Raw genomic sequence first — 13,797 nt, forward strand, 5'->3', positions numbered from 1 at the left:
TGATAGAATTGCAAAGAGGGTGCCTCATGGGTGTCCTGGAAGCAAGACCAGGAGGGAAGGAAATGCGTTGAGATAAAATGTCGGACCTCCGTGAAGTCATGGAAGGACCACCAAGAGAAAAAGCTTAGTTGATCAAGGCCCAGCAGGAACAGGGGGTTACTAAAGAGAGGGAGGAGTGGTAGAAAGGGGAACATGAGGTTACCCGAGTAGCGAACAGAGTCCCAGAGTTTAAGGCTATAACCCATAAGCGGGCTGAGCGAGGGGAGGAGGGGGCGAAGCTTGTAAGGAAGCCAAAGTAGGGCCAAAAGCCATGGGATTCATATTCAGTTGTAGGCTATAACAGAACGGTACAATGAAAAAACAAATTATGGCAACAAGTAAACAAATTAAATTACCCCTTTTTTAAAGTGTGCATCTATGAGGCCCCAAATTCTTGAAGGCAGTTCCCATTCATCTTGGCAAAATACCTCCAGGTCAGGCTGCACGTTTGAGATCTCCACAGATCTCGGTGACATTAGGGTTATGAGACTGTGATGGCCACTCCAGAACCTTCACCTTTTTCTGCTGTAAACTCTGGAGGGTCAACTTGGTCTTCCGCTTAGGGTCACTGTCGTGTTGGATATTCCAAGTGTCCCATGCTCAGCTTTCATGCAGGAGAATTGTCTGCCAGTAATTTCTGATAACATGCTGCATTCATCTTGCCATCAATTTTCACAACAATCCCCATGCCTTTAGAGCTCACACACCCCCAAAACATCAGTGAGCCACCACCATGCTTCACAGTTCGGATTGTATTCTTGTCGCTATAGGCCTTGTTGACCCCTTTCCACACATAGTGCTTATGGTTGAGACAATAAAGCTCTATTTTGGTCTCGGCACTCCAGATTACAATGTGCCAGAAGCTGTGAGGCATGTCAAGGTGTTGTTGGGCATATTGTACCCAGGCTTTTTTGGGGCATTGGTACAGTAAAGGCTTTTTCCTGTCAACTCGACCATGCAGCTCATTTTTGTTCATGTAATGTCATATTGTGCACCTTGAAACAACCACACTATAGTTTTCCAGAGCAGCCTGTATTTCTCCTGAGGTTACCTGTCGGATTTTCTTTGTATCCCGAACAATTTTTCTGGTAATTGTGGCTGCAATCTTTCTTGGTCTGCCTGATCTTGGCTTGGTATCAAGAGATCCCCAAGTTTTCCACTTAATAAGTGATTGAACAGTACTGACTGGTATATTCAAAGCTTTGGATATCTTTTTATATATTTTTCCATCTTTATAAAGTTATATTACTTTGTTAGGCAGTTCTTTTCACAGTTCTTTTCTGCTCCCCATGGCTCTGTGCATCAATGTGAGTGCTAACAAACTGAATGACTATTTATACACTATTTGCAATTTAAAAAGCCACAAGATGTGAGAAGTTCACTTTTAATTGCCATTTTAACCTGTGTGTCACCTTGTGTGTCTGTACCAAGGCCAAACATTCCAGGGTATGGAAACAATTTGATCAGGGCCATTTAGGGGATTTTTGTTATCATTATGATTTAAAAAAACGATGTGATTAATGGCTTCATATGATCACCATCCTTAAATAAAATAATTTTTTGGCATGATCAGTCATGTCGATATCAATGCCAAAATGTCATGATTTCTGCCAGGGTATGCAAACTTTTGAGCACAACTGTAGGTAGTACTATGTAAGCTCATTGTCAGCCTGTGTTGGAGTTGGCATCAGGTTTGGACATTCTCCCATTACCATGTAACAAAGGAGACTGGCATTTGGCAGGTGAGGTGCCAGGAACTATATCACAGTGGGATAATGCTAAATAGTATACAAATGACCTTCATAGTCAACTATATTGCAAATGTGCACATCTGACTTAGATATTAGGCTGGTAAGCAGGAGATGGTGACTCTGACTCTGGCCTAAAATTAGGCACTAGACATGACGGCTGTGTACCATGATGGACTGTGGACTGTGAGGTTTTTTTTTTGTTTTTTTTTTCTTTTTGCTGTTACTTTATTATTAATTTCCAATAAAGAAATCGCCATGACAAAGATATAATAGAATTTTCTGGGGAGACAAGTCCCTAGGTAAAGGAAGATGAGGAAAACATACATTGTATATAAACATAAGAGCACTTTATCTAAGGCCTCTTTCACACGGCCGATCCCTTCTGGTCCGCCTGTCAGTTTTTTAGGCAGACCTGAACAGACACTCCATGGAGGTCTATGGAGCGTCGGATGTCAGCGGTGGCATGTCCGCTCCGCTCCGAAAAAGTGTAACGGAGGAAAAACCTACTTTTCCATCCGTTTTTGGATCCGATCGGGTGACGACGGACTCTACGGTCCGTCATCCCCCGATCCCCCATAGGGGAGAGCGGCGCTCTGACAGGTCCGTCACTGCACAGTGTGCAGCGACGGACCTGTCATCTTCCTGCTCAGCAGGGATCGGCGGAGCGATCCCCGCTGAGCAAGCGGATGTTCACGGGGCGGATCATCATGGATCCGGCCCATGTGAAAGAGCCCTTAGGTAGTAAACATAAATAATCACCATGCAGAATCTGTTAGTATCAACGCAGAGTGGGGCTGCTGATACGTATAAAGTAATCTGTGCCACGTCCTATGATTAAGTAGATTAGGAGAAAAATGTGTGGGCTTGGACTTTTTAGGCACGATGACAGGTATTATTCAGTTAAAAACTTAAATATATGTTATCTATGTTCAATAGATTTTAAAGAGGAAAACAGATCCAAAAATCTGTACAACATCAGTCCATGAGAATGTTTACATCAAAACAGAGCATACACAGCTCAGTGAAATATCATAAACATTTCAAGGATAGGATAACCATCATTCCATCATAGAAGTATTGAATTCAGAGGAGAGCTATGTCGTTGGTAGATGTTAACATCTACCAACGGAGCTGTAAATCTTAAGATTTACAGCTCAACATGTTGCGCGCCTAGCGCTTCTTCAGGAGCATGGAACTGAAATATAGGACATTGAATAAATATAACAGATAATACGTCAATGTAAAACATAAAACATAAACCAAAGATATTAGTGACAAAAAATAATAAATAAACACTGCAAATTGGATAGGCTAAGATGGAAACCTATACAGGCCAGTCCTAGTCAGGAAAGACCCAGGAAGTATTCGTACACTATGGGAACATATGCAACATAATAACAAAGGTATATTTATATATGCTAGTTATATATGCTAGTAGTATGGTTAGCAAAATCAGTATGTAAAGATAACTAAAAAAGGGATAAATCCGGAAATAGATATATGGCAGCTGGCAACAAGGGAAGGGAAGGGGGGGAGACGAAAGGGTGGGGGAGGGAGGGAAGAAAGAAGGGAGGGGCAGGAGGGAAAGAGGAGGGGGAAGAGGGAAGAGGAAAAAGGGGGGGAGGGAGGAAAAAAAGCAGCCGCTTGGGTAGAGAGCGACTGTACCCAGGAAGTCAGTAGAGGGACGCTGAACAGCGTGCCTTTTGTGCACACGCCCCGCTTGTAGTCATCCAATCGGCGCACGCCGAGGTGACGTCATCCAAGCCGGCCGCTTGGTACAGACTGCGCATGCTCCCCATCTCAGTGTCGGCAAGGAGACAGCTTAATCACCAATCATCTTAGAATGGTAAAAACTAAAGATAAGAATTAGGCTACAAAGTCAATAACCTTTTATTCTCCCCAATCATGGGACTATCCATTCATCACATGAGACTGATCCATACAATGTGTGTGTCAATACACTGGCTGATCGCATACCGTTGGAAATCCCCATCAGTACCTCTAGCCCAATTGAAAGTACGAATAAACAATATTAACCTCATGGAAAAAATATTTCACACCCTACACAAATCACTTATATGATAAGAAATGAGATCCTTGGTTCACTCACTCTAAACACTTCTTAAACCCAGAATAATAAAACTTTTTATCACAGATCAATGAAAAACTTAAGTTGTTTATTGAATTCAAGGATTCTACTGTTAGCATATTAGTTAACCATAGCAATGTACATCTATCACATATTGTATAGACTAACAACATTTTCCTTACCTGTAAACCATGTGTAATGCATTTTTCTTCTCATATGCCACCACTTTTTGCACCATTCTTTTTTGCACTAAAAAAAAAAAAAATTGTTTGTAAACAAAAACACAAAGTCAATAATCAGTTAAAAAAAAAAGAGACGTTACCTAATAAGTGGGTGCAACTGACATATATCTATAACCATTTAAACATGGCCAGAGATGAAGAAAAAAACATATGTTATAGAAACTTATATACATAGGACAGTACATGTAAAACCATAGGTACTAGCAAAAATTGTTGAAATAGTAATCCAAACAGGTTGGCTTATGCCTATTCACTAATAGGTCCTAGGCGGTCCAGTTAGGGGAATATAGGGTCAGGGAAGTAGAATAGTAGGGAGGGTAGAATACAAGGAGTAAGGGGAAGGGGGGCAAAAAAAAAGAAGAGGAGGGGAGGTCAAGGTAAGAAGGGGAGGTGGGAGGGGGTAAAGGGAGGAAACTATTCCTCCACCACCTTCATACTGCGTGATCATGGTGGGTGCGTCATCAGAAATTTGTATTCCGTAGACTCCACCAAATGGTTCCAGTAGGCCCAAGAGGTCATATATTTCGAAGGTGTCTCTCGGGCTTCATGGATAAGTTACTCCAACTCTGGCTCTGTTGAGTGTGCAGAGTTACAATCTGTAATTTTTGGAAGATTTGCTGATCGCCAACACAATGGTATAGAGCTTCTTTTTTGCCACCCAGTATTATTCTGTGAATCACAGAATGTATGCATATACCTAGGGGTGATGTATATCTTATTATGCATGCCAGTACTAGTTATACATATCTGGAGACAACTCACTGCACCTTCCTGGGTACTTGGCATTTACATTTATCAGGGGGTCCCACAATGTGGTCTACAAAATTCATGTACAGAACATCTGTCCTGACAAAGGAGCTGCACTTTAAAATGCCTAGCAACCTCCCACACCACTCTGCAACCTGGGAGGACCTCTATCTTGACTCCAGCACAGCATGTACACTGAGAACCAGCAGCTTCAGTAATACCCCTTCCAGCACTCTCACTTCCATCAACCAGCTTTTTGACAGCTCCCCCCCGGCTTATCTGGCTCTGCCACAGGCCGTGGCAAACGGATGCCCTGTGCACAGATCTTGCAGCCTTCATTCTGGGACCCCCTGTTATGTATAAGTGCCAAGTAATATCAGTTTTGATATCTACATTTAAATTTACTCGTGTTCTTTCTTCCGTTAGGTGCATTAATGTCAGAAGCATTTGTGCAAGCTGAACAAAATGTCACCGTATTTTTTCTAAGAGATAAATTCCTGTATCATCAGCTCCATCTAGTGGCCAAATGCAGCATTGTTTACTGTTTGAGGTATTTCAGAAAACTATACTGCATTTTGGCCAATAGATGGAGCTGACAGTACAGAAATTTCTCTATTTAAATACAGTACAATTAAATTTTGTTCAGTTTGCACAAATGCTTCTGACATTTGTGTGTAGAATGTTTTAGAATGTGAAGATGTGTTTTTTTTTTTAATAATTTTTTTTATTTTACAGTACATCATTGCCGCATCTCTGACACTTGCAGCTCAGAAAAAACCCAATGTCTGCTTGGTGAGTTTTTTTTTCTTTTCATTTTCTAAGTAGTCAGAAAGTAACATTGCTATAAGGTGAGTATAAACTTTCTCCAAAGGTTGAAAAAAATCTATTTATAGCTGATAGTGTTGGGCCGAATACCCCCTGGTTCAGTTCGCACCAGAAAATGGAAAAAGTTCGGACCCGAACAGCGAACCATATTAAAGTCTATGGGACCCGAACTTGAAAAATCAAAAGTCTCCATTTTGAAGGCTTATATGAAAGTTATTGATACCCATAAAAAGAGTGTGAGAGCTGGGGTACTGCCCTGCGGATTAATGCAAAAATGTTTTTTAAAAAATATAATTTTTAAATGAGCAGTAATTTTATTGATGCTTAAAGTGAAACAATAAAAATGAAAAATTCCTTTAAATATAGTGCTGGGGGGATCCCCTTAGTCTGCTGGTAAAGTGACACATATGTATAGAACCTACTGTAGCAAAACTGACATATATAAAGGAAAAAATAATGTTTAAATAGATTTTCCCGGCTGCAAGCTTTCTTGAAAAAAAAAAAACATTGCAGATAATACACAAAGTGAAAAAAACGGCCCTCTGGTTCTGATATGGTTTTAAGGCAAATCCTACACCAAAAAAAAATGGTGTGGGCGTCCCCCCAAAATTTATACCAGACGCTTAGGTCTTGTATGGAGATTGATGGGAACCCCCACACCATTTTTTTTTTAAATGACGTGGGCCCCCCCTATAATCCATACCAGACCCTTATCTGAGCATGCAGCACGCCCCCACCCTCCTGAACCATAGCAGGCCACATGTGCTCAATATAGAAGGGGTTGCTTTGTGGTGGGTGCCCTGTTCGATCGAGTCTCCTTTGTGTAAACACAGAAGCAACGTCAGGATGTCACTTCCGGTTTAGTTGGCTGCCAATGGCGGCAATTAAAAAAAAAAAATTAAAGTATTTAGATCGCCAAAAACGGCGATTCTGAATACTGTCAAGTGCTAAGGAGGGATCGGGGTCTAAAAGACCCCTGATCCCTTCATAAAGAGTACCTGCCACCACCTATTACTATCACAAGGGATGTTTACATTCCTTGTGACAGCAATAAAAGTGATCAACATTTTTTGAGTTCGTGCAGCAAAGAAAAAGCACGCATAAGTCATGCCCACATATGTAAACAGTGTTCAAATCACACATGTGAGGTATTGCCGCGATCGTCAGAGTGAGAGCAATAATTCTAGCACTAGATCTTCTCTGTAACTCTAACCTGGTAACCATAAAAATGTTTTAAAATGTCGCATATGGAGGTATTTAGGTACTGTAGTTTGTCTTCATTCCTCAAGTGTGCTCAATGTCAAAGCATGACGTGTTAGGTATTTTTTTACTCGCTGTAACATCATCTTTCACATTATACCAAAAAATTGGGCTAACTTTACTGTTTTCATTTTTTTTAATACATGAAAGTGTCTTTTTTCCCCAAAATTGCATTTGAAATGACATAAAATATTGCAATAATAGGCATTTTATTCTCTAGGGTCTCTGCTAAAAAAAATATATATATAATGTTTGGAGGTTCTAAGTAATTTTCTAGCAAAAAATATGGATTTTAACTTTTAAGCAACAAATGTCAGAAATAGGCTTAGGCATGAAATGGATAAGCATCAAATAGACCATCAAGGTCAAATGTCAAAAATGTCATATAATTGAAAAGAAAAAGGAAGGTAGATTGTTGACTGCCTGTCTGATTAAAAACAAGGTAATTAACAAATCAGTAAAGAAAAAGTACATTTCAATGGGTCTGGAGAACAACACTGTTAGTACCACATAAGAACTGATAAAAGGGAAAGGGTCATGAAAAAGGAGTAAGAGAATAGAAGAAGTAAAGAAAAGGGAAGAAATACAGCGGTAGTAAGTGGTAAATTTGATAGAGGTAGTGCAGCTTCAACAGAATGAAGGGTGATGAAAGGGTAAATGAAGTATTATTACCATGGCAATAGTAAAGTGTCATCAAAGTTTGGAGGTAAACAATGTTTAACCCAAGGTAAGCAAAGTTTTTCAAATTTGCAGATCCGATTATTGGTTCTGTGAATGGTTTTGGCTACAATCAGATTTTGAGTTTTCCATGCCTTAGCTATGGTTTGTTTTGCGGCTGTTAAGAGCTGTAAAAGAAGGCAAAATTGATTCCGTGTAATTCCGTCTGGTTTTAGATTCAAAAGAGCTAAAACAGGATTAGGTTGTATGGAAGCTTCAAACACTTTAGAAGCTAAATCAAAAACTGCCTTCCAAAATTTTTGGGCTATTGGACAATCCCACCATATATGGAGTTGGGTGCCAGGATCTGAACAAAACAAGCCACAGGGTAATCAGGAGCATATTTTGCTATCCTAGCAGGAACTAAATACCCCCGAGAAAGCACCTTATCATTTGTTTCCACAGCAACAACATTAGAGGAAACAGATTTAGTGGCTAACCATATACTGGACAATTCAATATCATCGAATGAGTGGTTTAGATCTTGTTCCCATTTAGAAACATAGGGAGGGGGCTAGTATCAAAACTAGCTAGAATTTGTTTATAAAGAATTGAAACAGAGCCCTCTGATATGTAGAACATAATTACATACAGTATCTCACAAAAGTGAGTACACCCCTCACATTTTTGTAAATATTTTATTATACCTTTTCATGTGACAACACTGAATAAATGACACTTTGCTACAATCTAAAGTAGTGAGTGTACAGCTTGTATAACAGTGCAAATTTGCTGTCCCCTCAAAATAACTCAACACACAGCCATTAATGTCTAAACCGCTGGCAACAAAAGTGAGCACACCCCTAAGTGAAAATTTCCAAATTGGGCCCAATTAGCTATTTTCCTTCCCTAGTGTCATGTGACTTGTTAGTGTTACAAGGTTTCAGGTGTGAATGGGGAGTAGGTGTGTTAAATTTGGTGTTATCGCGCTCACTCTCTCATACTGGTCACTGGAAGTTCAACATGGCACCTCATGGCAAAGAACTCTCTGAGGATCTGAAAAAAAGAATTGTTGCTTTACATGAAGATGGCCTAGGCTATAAGAAGATTGCCAAGACCCTGAAACTGAGTTGCAGCACGGTGGCCAAGACCATACAGCAGTTTAACAGGACAGGTTCATCTCAGAACAGGTCTCGCCATGGTCGACCAAAGAAGTTGAGTGCACATACTCAGCGTCATATCCAGAGGTTGTCTTTAGGATATAGATGTATGAGTGCTGCCAGCATTGCTGCAGAGGTTGAAGGGCTGGGGTGGCTCAGCCTGTCAGTGCTCTGACCATACGTCACATGCTGCATCAAATTGGTCTGCATGGCTGTCGTCCCAGAAGGAAGCCTCTTCTAAAGATGCTGCACAAGAAAGCCCGCAAACAGTTTGCTGAAGACAAGCAACCATGTCCTGTGGTCTGATGAGACCAAGATAAATTTATTTGGTTCAGATGGTGTCAAGCGTGTGTGGCTGCAACCAGGTGAGGAGTACAAAGACAAATGTGTCTTACCTACAGTCAAGCATAATGGTGGGAGTGTCATGGTCTGGGGCTGCATGAGTGCTGCCGGCACTGGGGAGCTACAGTTCATTGAGGGAACCATGAATGCCAACATGTACTGTGACATACTGAAGCAGAGCATGATCCCCTCCCTTTGTTGACTGGGCCGCAGAGCAGTATTCCAACAAGATAACGACCCCAAACACATCTCCAAGACGGCCACTGCCTTGCTAAAGAAGCTAAGGGTAAAGGTGATGAACTGGCCAAGCATGTCTCCAGACCTAAACCCTATTGAGCATCTGTGGGGCACCATTAACCCAAAGGTGGAGGAGCGCAAGGTCTCTAACATTTACCAGCTCTGTGATGTCATTGTGGAGGAGTGGAAGAGGACTCCAGTGGCAACCTGTGAACTCCATGTCAAAAGGGTCAAGAAGGTTAAGGCAGTGCTGGAAAATAATGGTGGCCACACAAAATATTGACACTTTGGACCCAATTTGGACATTTTCACTTAGGGCTGTACTCACTTTTGTTGCCAGTAGTTTAGACATTAATGGCTGTGTGTTGATTTATTTTGAGGGGACAGCAAATTCACATTGTTATACAAGCTGTACACTCACTACTTTACATTGTAGCAAAGTGTCATTTCTTCAGTGTTGTCACATGAAAAGATAAAATAAAATATTTACAAAAATGTGAGGCGTGTACTCACTTTAGTGAGATACTGTATATGCTCAAAATGTGACACCTGATTGTAGGTATGGTTGGAAACAATTTTTAATCTGTAAATAACGGAATAATTCTGATTGGGGAAGTCCATAAGTTTCACATAGAGTAGGAAAGGAGTGTATATAGATTTGTATCCGCATCTTCTTTAATCTAAATAGATTAGCTGCACTCCACGCATTAAAGGAATTAGGGGAAATCAAGGAAGGGTAAAGGGCTGGCTTTTTAATAAAAAGTGGTATATGGGGTGATTGAAGGCCAAGAGTGGTTTTGAATCTATCCCAGATGGATAAAGAGTGTTTCATGATAGGATTGTAGATATATGTTCGATCAACTGGACGTAACCATAACATATTAGCTACTGAGAAAGGGTCACAGTCAACAGACTCAATTGCTACCCATACTAGAACTTCATTTACTGCATAGTATATAGGTAAATGTGCAAAATGAACTGCAAGATAATAGGCAGAAATATCGGGGAGACCTAAGCCTTCACGTTGTTGTGGAAGACAAAAAGTGGATTTAGAGGTACAGGGTTTAGCTGTGCCCCAGATAAATTACATAATTCTACGCTGAATAAGTCATAAGAAATGGGATGGCACTGAAATGGGCAGGACTCTAAAAAGGTATAAGAATTTGGGTAAAATAGCCTTCTTGATTACATTAATTTTTCCTATTAAGGATAAGAAGATAGAGGACCATTGTGTTAACAATTCGGTAACCTATTTCAGTAACGGAGGGAAGTTAGCTGAATATAAATTGGTTATTTTAGTAGTAAGTTGGATTCCTAGGTATGGGAGTCGATGTGGTGTCCATGCAAAGGGGAGTGAGTTTTTAGCAAGTTGAAGTTCAGCAGGAGATAGGGAGATGTTGAGTGCAGTGGATTTTTGGTAATTAACTGTCAGACCTGAAATGTGTGAAAAACAGGAGATTAGGTGCTGTGATATAGGGAGAAGTCATAAAGAGTAAGATATCATCAGCAAAAAGGCAGACTTTATGATGATATCCGCCTAATTCAATACCTTTAATGTTTTGGTCTGATCTAATCAATTGGGCAAGAGGCTCGATGATGAGAGCAAAAAAAAAGTGTGGAAAGGGCATCCTTGACAGGGTCCACTTCCAATAGGGAATAGGTCAGATTTAAAACCGGCATATTTTATATATGCTTTCAGTTTATCATATAGGGAAGAAATCCACTTTAAGAAATGTGGTCCAAATCCCCATTTTTGAAGCGTGTACTGAAGATAGGACCATGAAACTGTGTCAAAAGCTTTTCTAATATTGAGGGTAAGAAAACATTCTGATAAACATCTAGATTTGGTTGCATGAGCAAGTAGCGAAGCTCTGCGAACATTGTCACCTGCTTGGCATAGGCGGATAAATCCAACTTGACCACTGTGAATAAGTTCATCTATCATCTGATTTAAATGAGTTGCTAGTATTTTGGCTAAACGTTTTATGTCAAGATTAAGGAGCAAAATAGGATGATAATTTGTCCAGGAGGTTGTACTAGATTTAGGTTTAGATAACAAAGAGATTATAGCCATTAAAGATTCTGAATGAAAAGAGTGTCCCTTCAGCAGCTAATTAAAGGCTTCAGTCAGAATATGAGTTAAAATATGAGAAAACTTCCTGTAATAAGAAGCTGAAAACCCATCTGGGCCAGGACACTTTTTAGGTTTTAAAGCTTTGATAGCCATACTAACTTCCGCTACAGAAATTGGGCACTCAAGTCTTTCACGATGAGTTTGGGAAAGTGTTGGAAGTGTGATAGGGGAAAAAAGGACACCAGCAACTGTGTGATCAAATATATAGTTTGAAGAGTATAATTTAGCAAGATTTGAGCGAAAGGTGTGTAAAATTTTGACTGGACTACTTGTATAATTATCTTGATTTAGCTTAAGTCGCACAGATGTTGTGGGTTTATACAGTGAACGCAAGGTTCGAGCTAAAAGGGTATCAGGTTTGTTTGCTTTGAGATAATAGAGGTGTTGTGATTTGCGTAAAAGATTATCTGCAGAGTCGGTAGGAAACAAGTCAAACTCTAAATGGGCCCTATCAAGTTTAGCTTTAGCGGAGGGGGAGGGAGAGTTTTAAAATGCGTTATGACAAGAATTAAAATAAGTTTCTAATTTTTATTGTAAGAGTTTGTGCTCACGTTTGAGAAATGATGCCTGTCGGATAAGGGCACCCCGGATTACAGGTTTATGGGCTTCCCAAAGAGTGAGTAGAGAAATATCTGGAGAAGTGTTATTAGTGAGATAGTCAGTGAGAGCGAGCTTGATATCTAAAGAGTGGGATGGGTGAGTTAAAATCGAATTGTTTATACACCAGGATGTATCTCATGCTTTTGAGACAGGGGAGGAGATGGTAGTACAAACTGCACTATGATCAGACCAGGTAAAGGGTATAATGATCGAGGAAAGGACTTCTGGTGCCATACCTATATTTAGGAAAATATGATCAATCCTAGAGAATGATTTATGTGGATGAGAGTAGTAGGTAAAGCGTCTGCGAGCTGAGTTAAGCTCACGCCAAGAGTCAAACAAGTTATATTTAGAAAGAAGTTGTTGAAATGAAAGTTTAGAAGGACTGGAAGAGGGACAGGGTGGGGATTTATCTAAAAAGGGAGAGGACTTGGTTTGAATCTCCACATATTATCACAATACCTAATTTATGGGTATCAACTACATGGAAAAGATGGGAAAGAAAAAAAGTTTGGTTGTTTATTAGGAGCATAATATGATACTATGGTTACCGTTACATCAGAAATGTGTCCAGTAAGTATGAGATAACGATCCTCTGGGTCTTTAATTTCAGATGTGGGTACAAATGGGGTTGTGCGGTGGGAAGCTATAAGAACCCCTCGTTGTTTAATAGCTGCTGAGGCTGTAAATACTTGTGGATAAAAGGTACTAAAAAAAAGGGGGGTGGCTCGAGCCGTAAAATGAGTCTCTTGTAGACAAACAATATGGCTTTTGGATGCAGCAAAACAGCGAAATGCCTTGGTACGTTTATGTGGTATATTAGGACCTTGGACATTTAAAGGTCAAAACATTTAGGGGGGCCATAATAATGATGTTATGAACTGAATTACAGATGATTTAACAATATATAATGTGACTGCGACTACCGCAGGAAAAGAAGTAGGAAAGAAGGAAGAAGGACTATCTCTCGTAGAGCAAATGTATTTAAAATTTGCAATATGGTATAGAGAGCAAAGGACAAAACACAAGGGCGTACACCAGAGGCCAAAGTGCTACCGTCTGATATCCACATAATATTAATGGTGATCTGAGGGTAGCTAACTGGGGGCACAAAGACTCCTCTAAAGGGAGCACTGCCAACAATAAAAATATAATACATATAGAAAGTTGATAACTACGTCCCTAAAAATGTGCTATAAAAGCCCAAGAGGGGGAGCATAAATATAAGTGTAAGGAGCAACCATGTAACATAAAGCATCAAATATAACAATAAAAAAAATAGCACAAGGCTACGTAATAAAGTAAAGCTGGTCGCTGTGCCGGGACAAGGCCATCTAGAGCCCAAAACGACCATGCTTTGATTGCCCCTGGCGACTTCTATCACTTCCTGCTGCTGGTGTTTGCAGAGAGTGGGGGGCTAATCGACTTTGCGTGCTATTTTGGTTGAGAGGGCATTCTAAAAGCTGCATGTCTTGTAAGAAAGACTAGAATTCTTCAGCAGAACGGCAGACATATTTAGACCCTTGGTGCGTGAAACAAATTGAAAACAGGAAACCCCATTGATATGCGATTTGATGTCTCTGTAGAATTTGGTGAAGAGGCTTTAAAGCCTGTCTTTTAGAAATAGTGAGCAGGGAGAGGTCAGCAAATAGCTGATAAGTATGTACCTGGAAGGTCAGCGTATCGTTCACTCTAGCTGCAGCCAGGAGTGGTT

The 13,797-nt window shown here is 40.3% G+C and overlaps 1 protein-coding gene across 2 annotated transcripts in view; it reads left to right on the forward strand.

Annotated features, from left to right (window-relative positions):
- The window catches only part of LOC141106405 (membrane-spanning 4-domains subfamily A member 4A-like), a 77,122-nt gene that overhangs the window by 44,633 nt on the left and 18,692 nt on the right, over positions 1–13,797 (forward strand). For both annotated transcript variants that reach the window (XM_073597167.1, XM_073597166.1), the window contains exon 4: positions 5,604–5,660. In XM_073597167.1, the coding sequence (XP_073453268.1) occupies positions 5,604–5,660 (57 nt within the window). The remainder of the gene's footprint in view (positions 1–5,603; positions 5,661–13,797) is intronic.

Source organism: Aquarana catesbeiana, linkage group LG08 (assembly GCF_042186555.1).
Source record: "Aquarana catesbeiana isolate 2022-GZ linkage group LG08, ASM4218655v1, whole genome shotgun sequence".
NCBI lineage: Eukaryota > Metazoa > Chordata > Amphibia > Anura > Ranidae > Aquarana > Aquarana catesbeiana.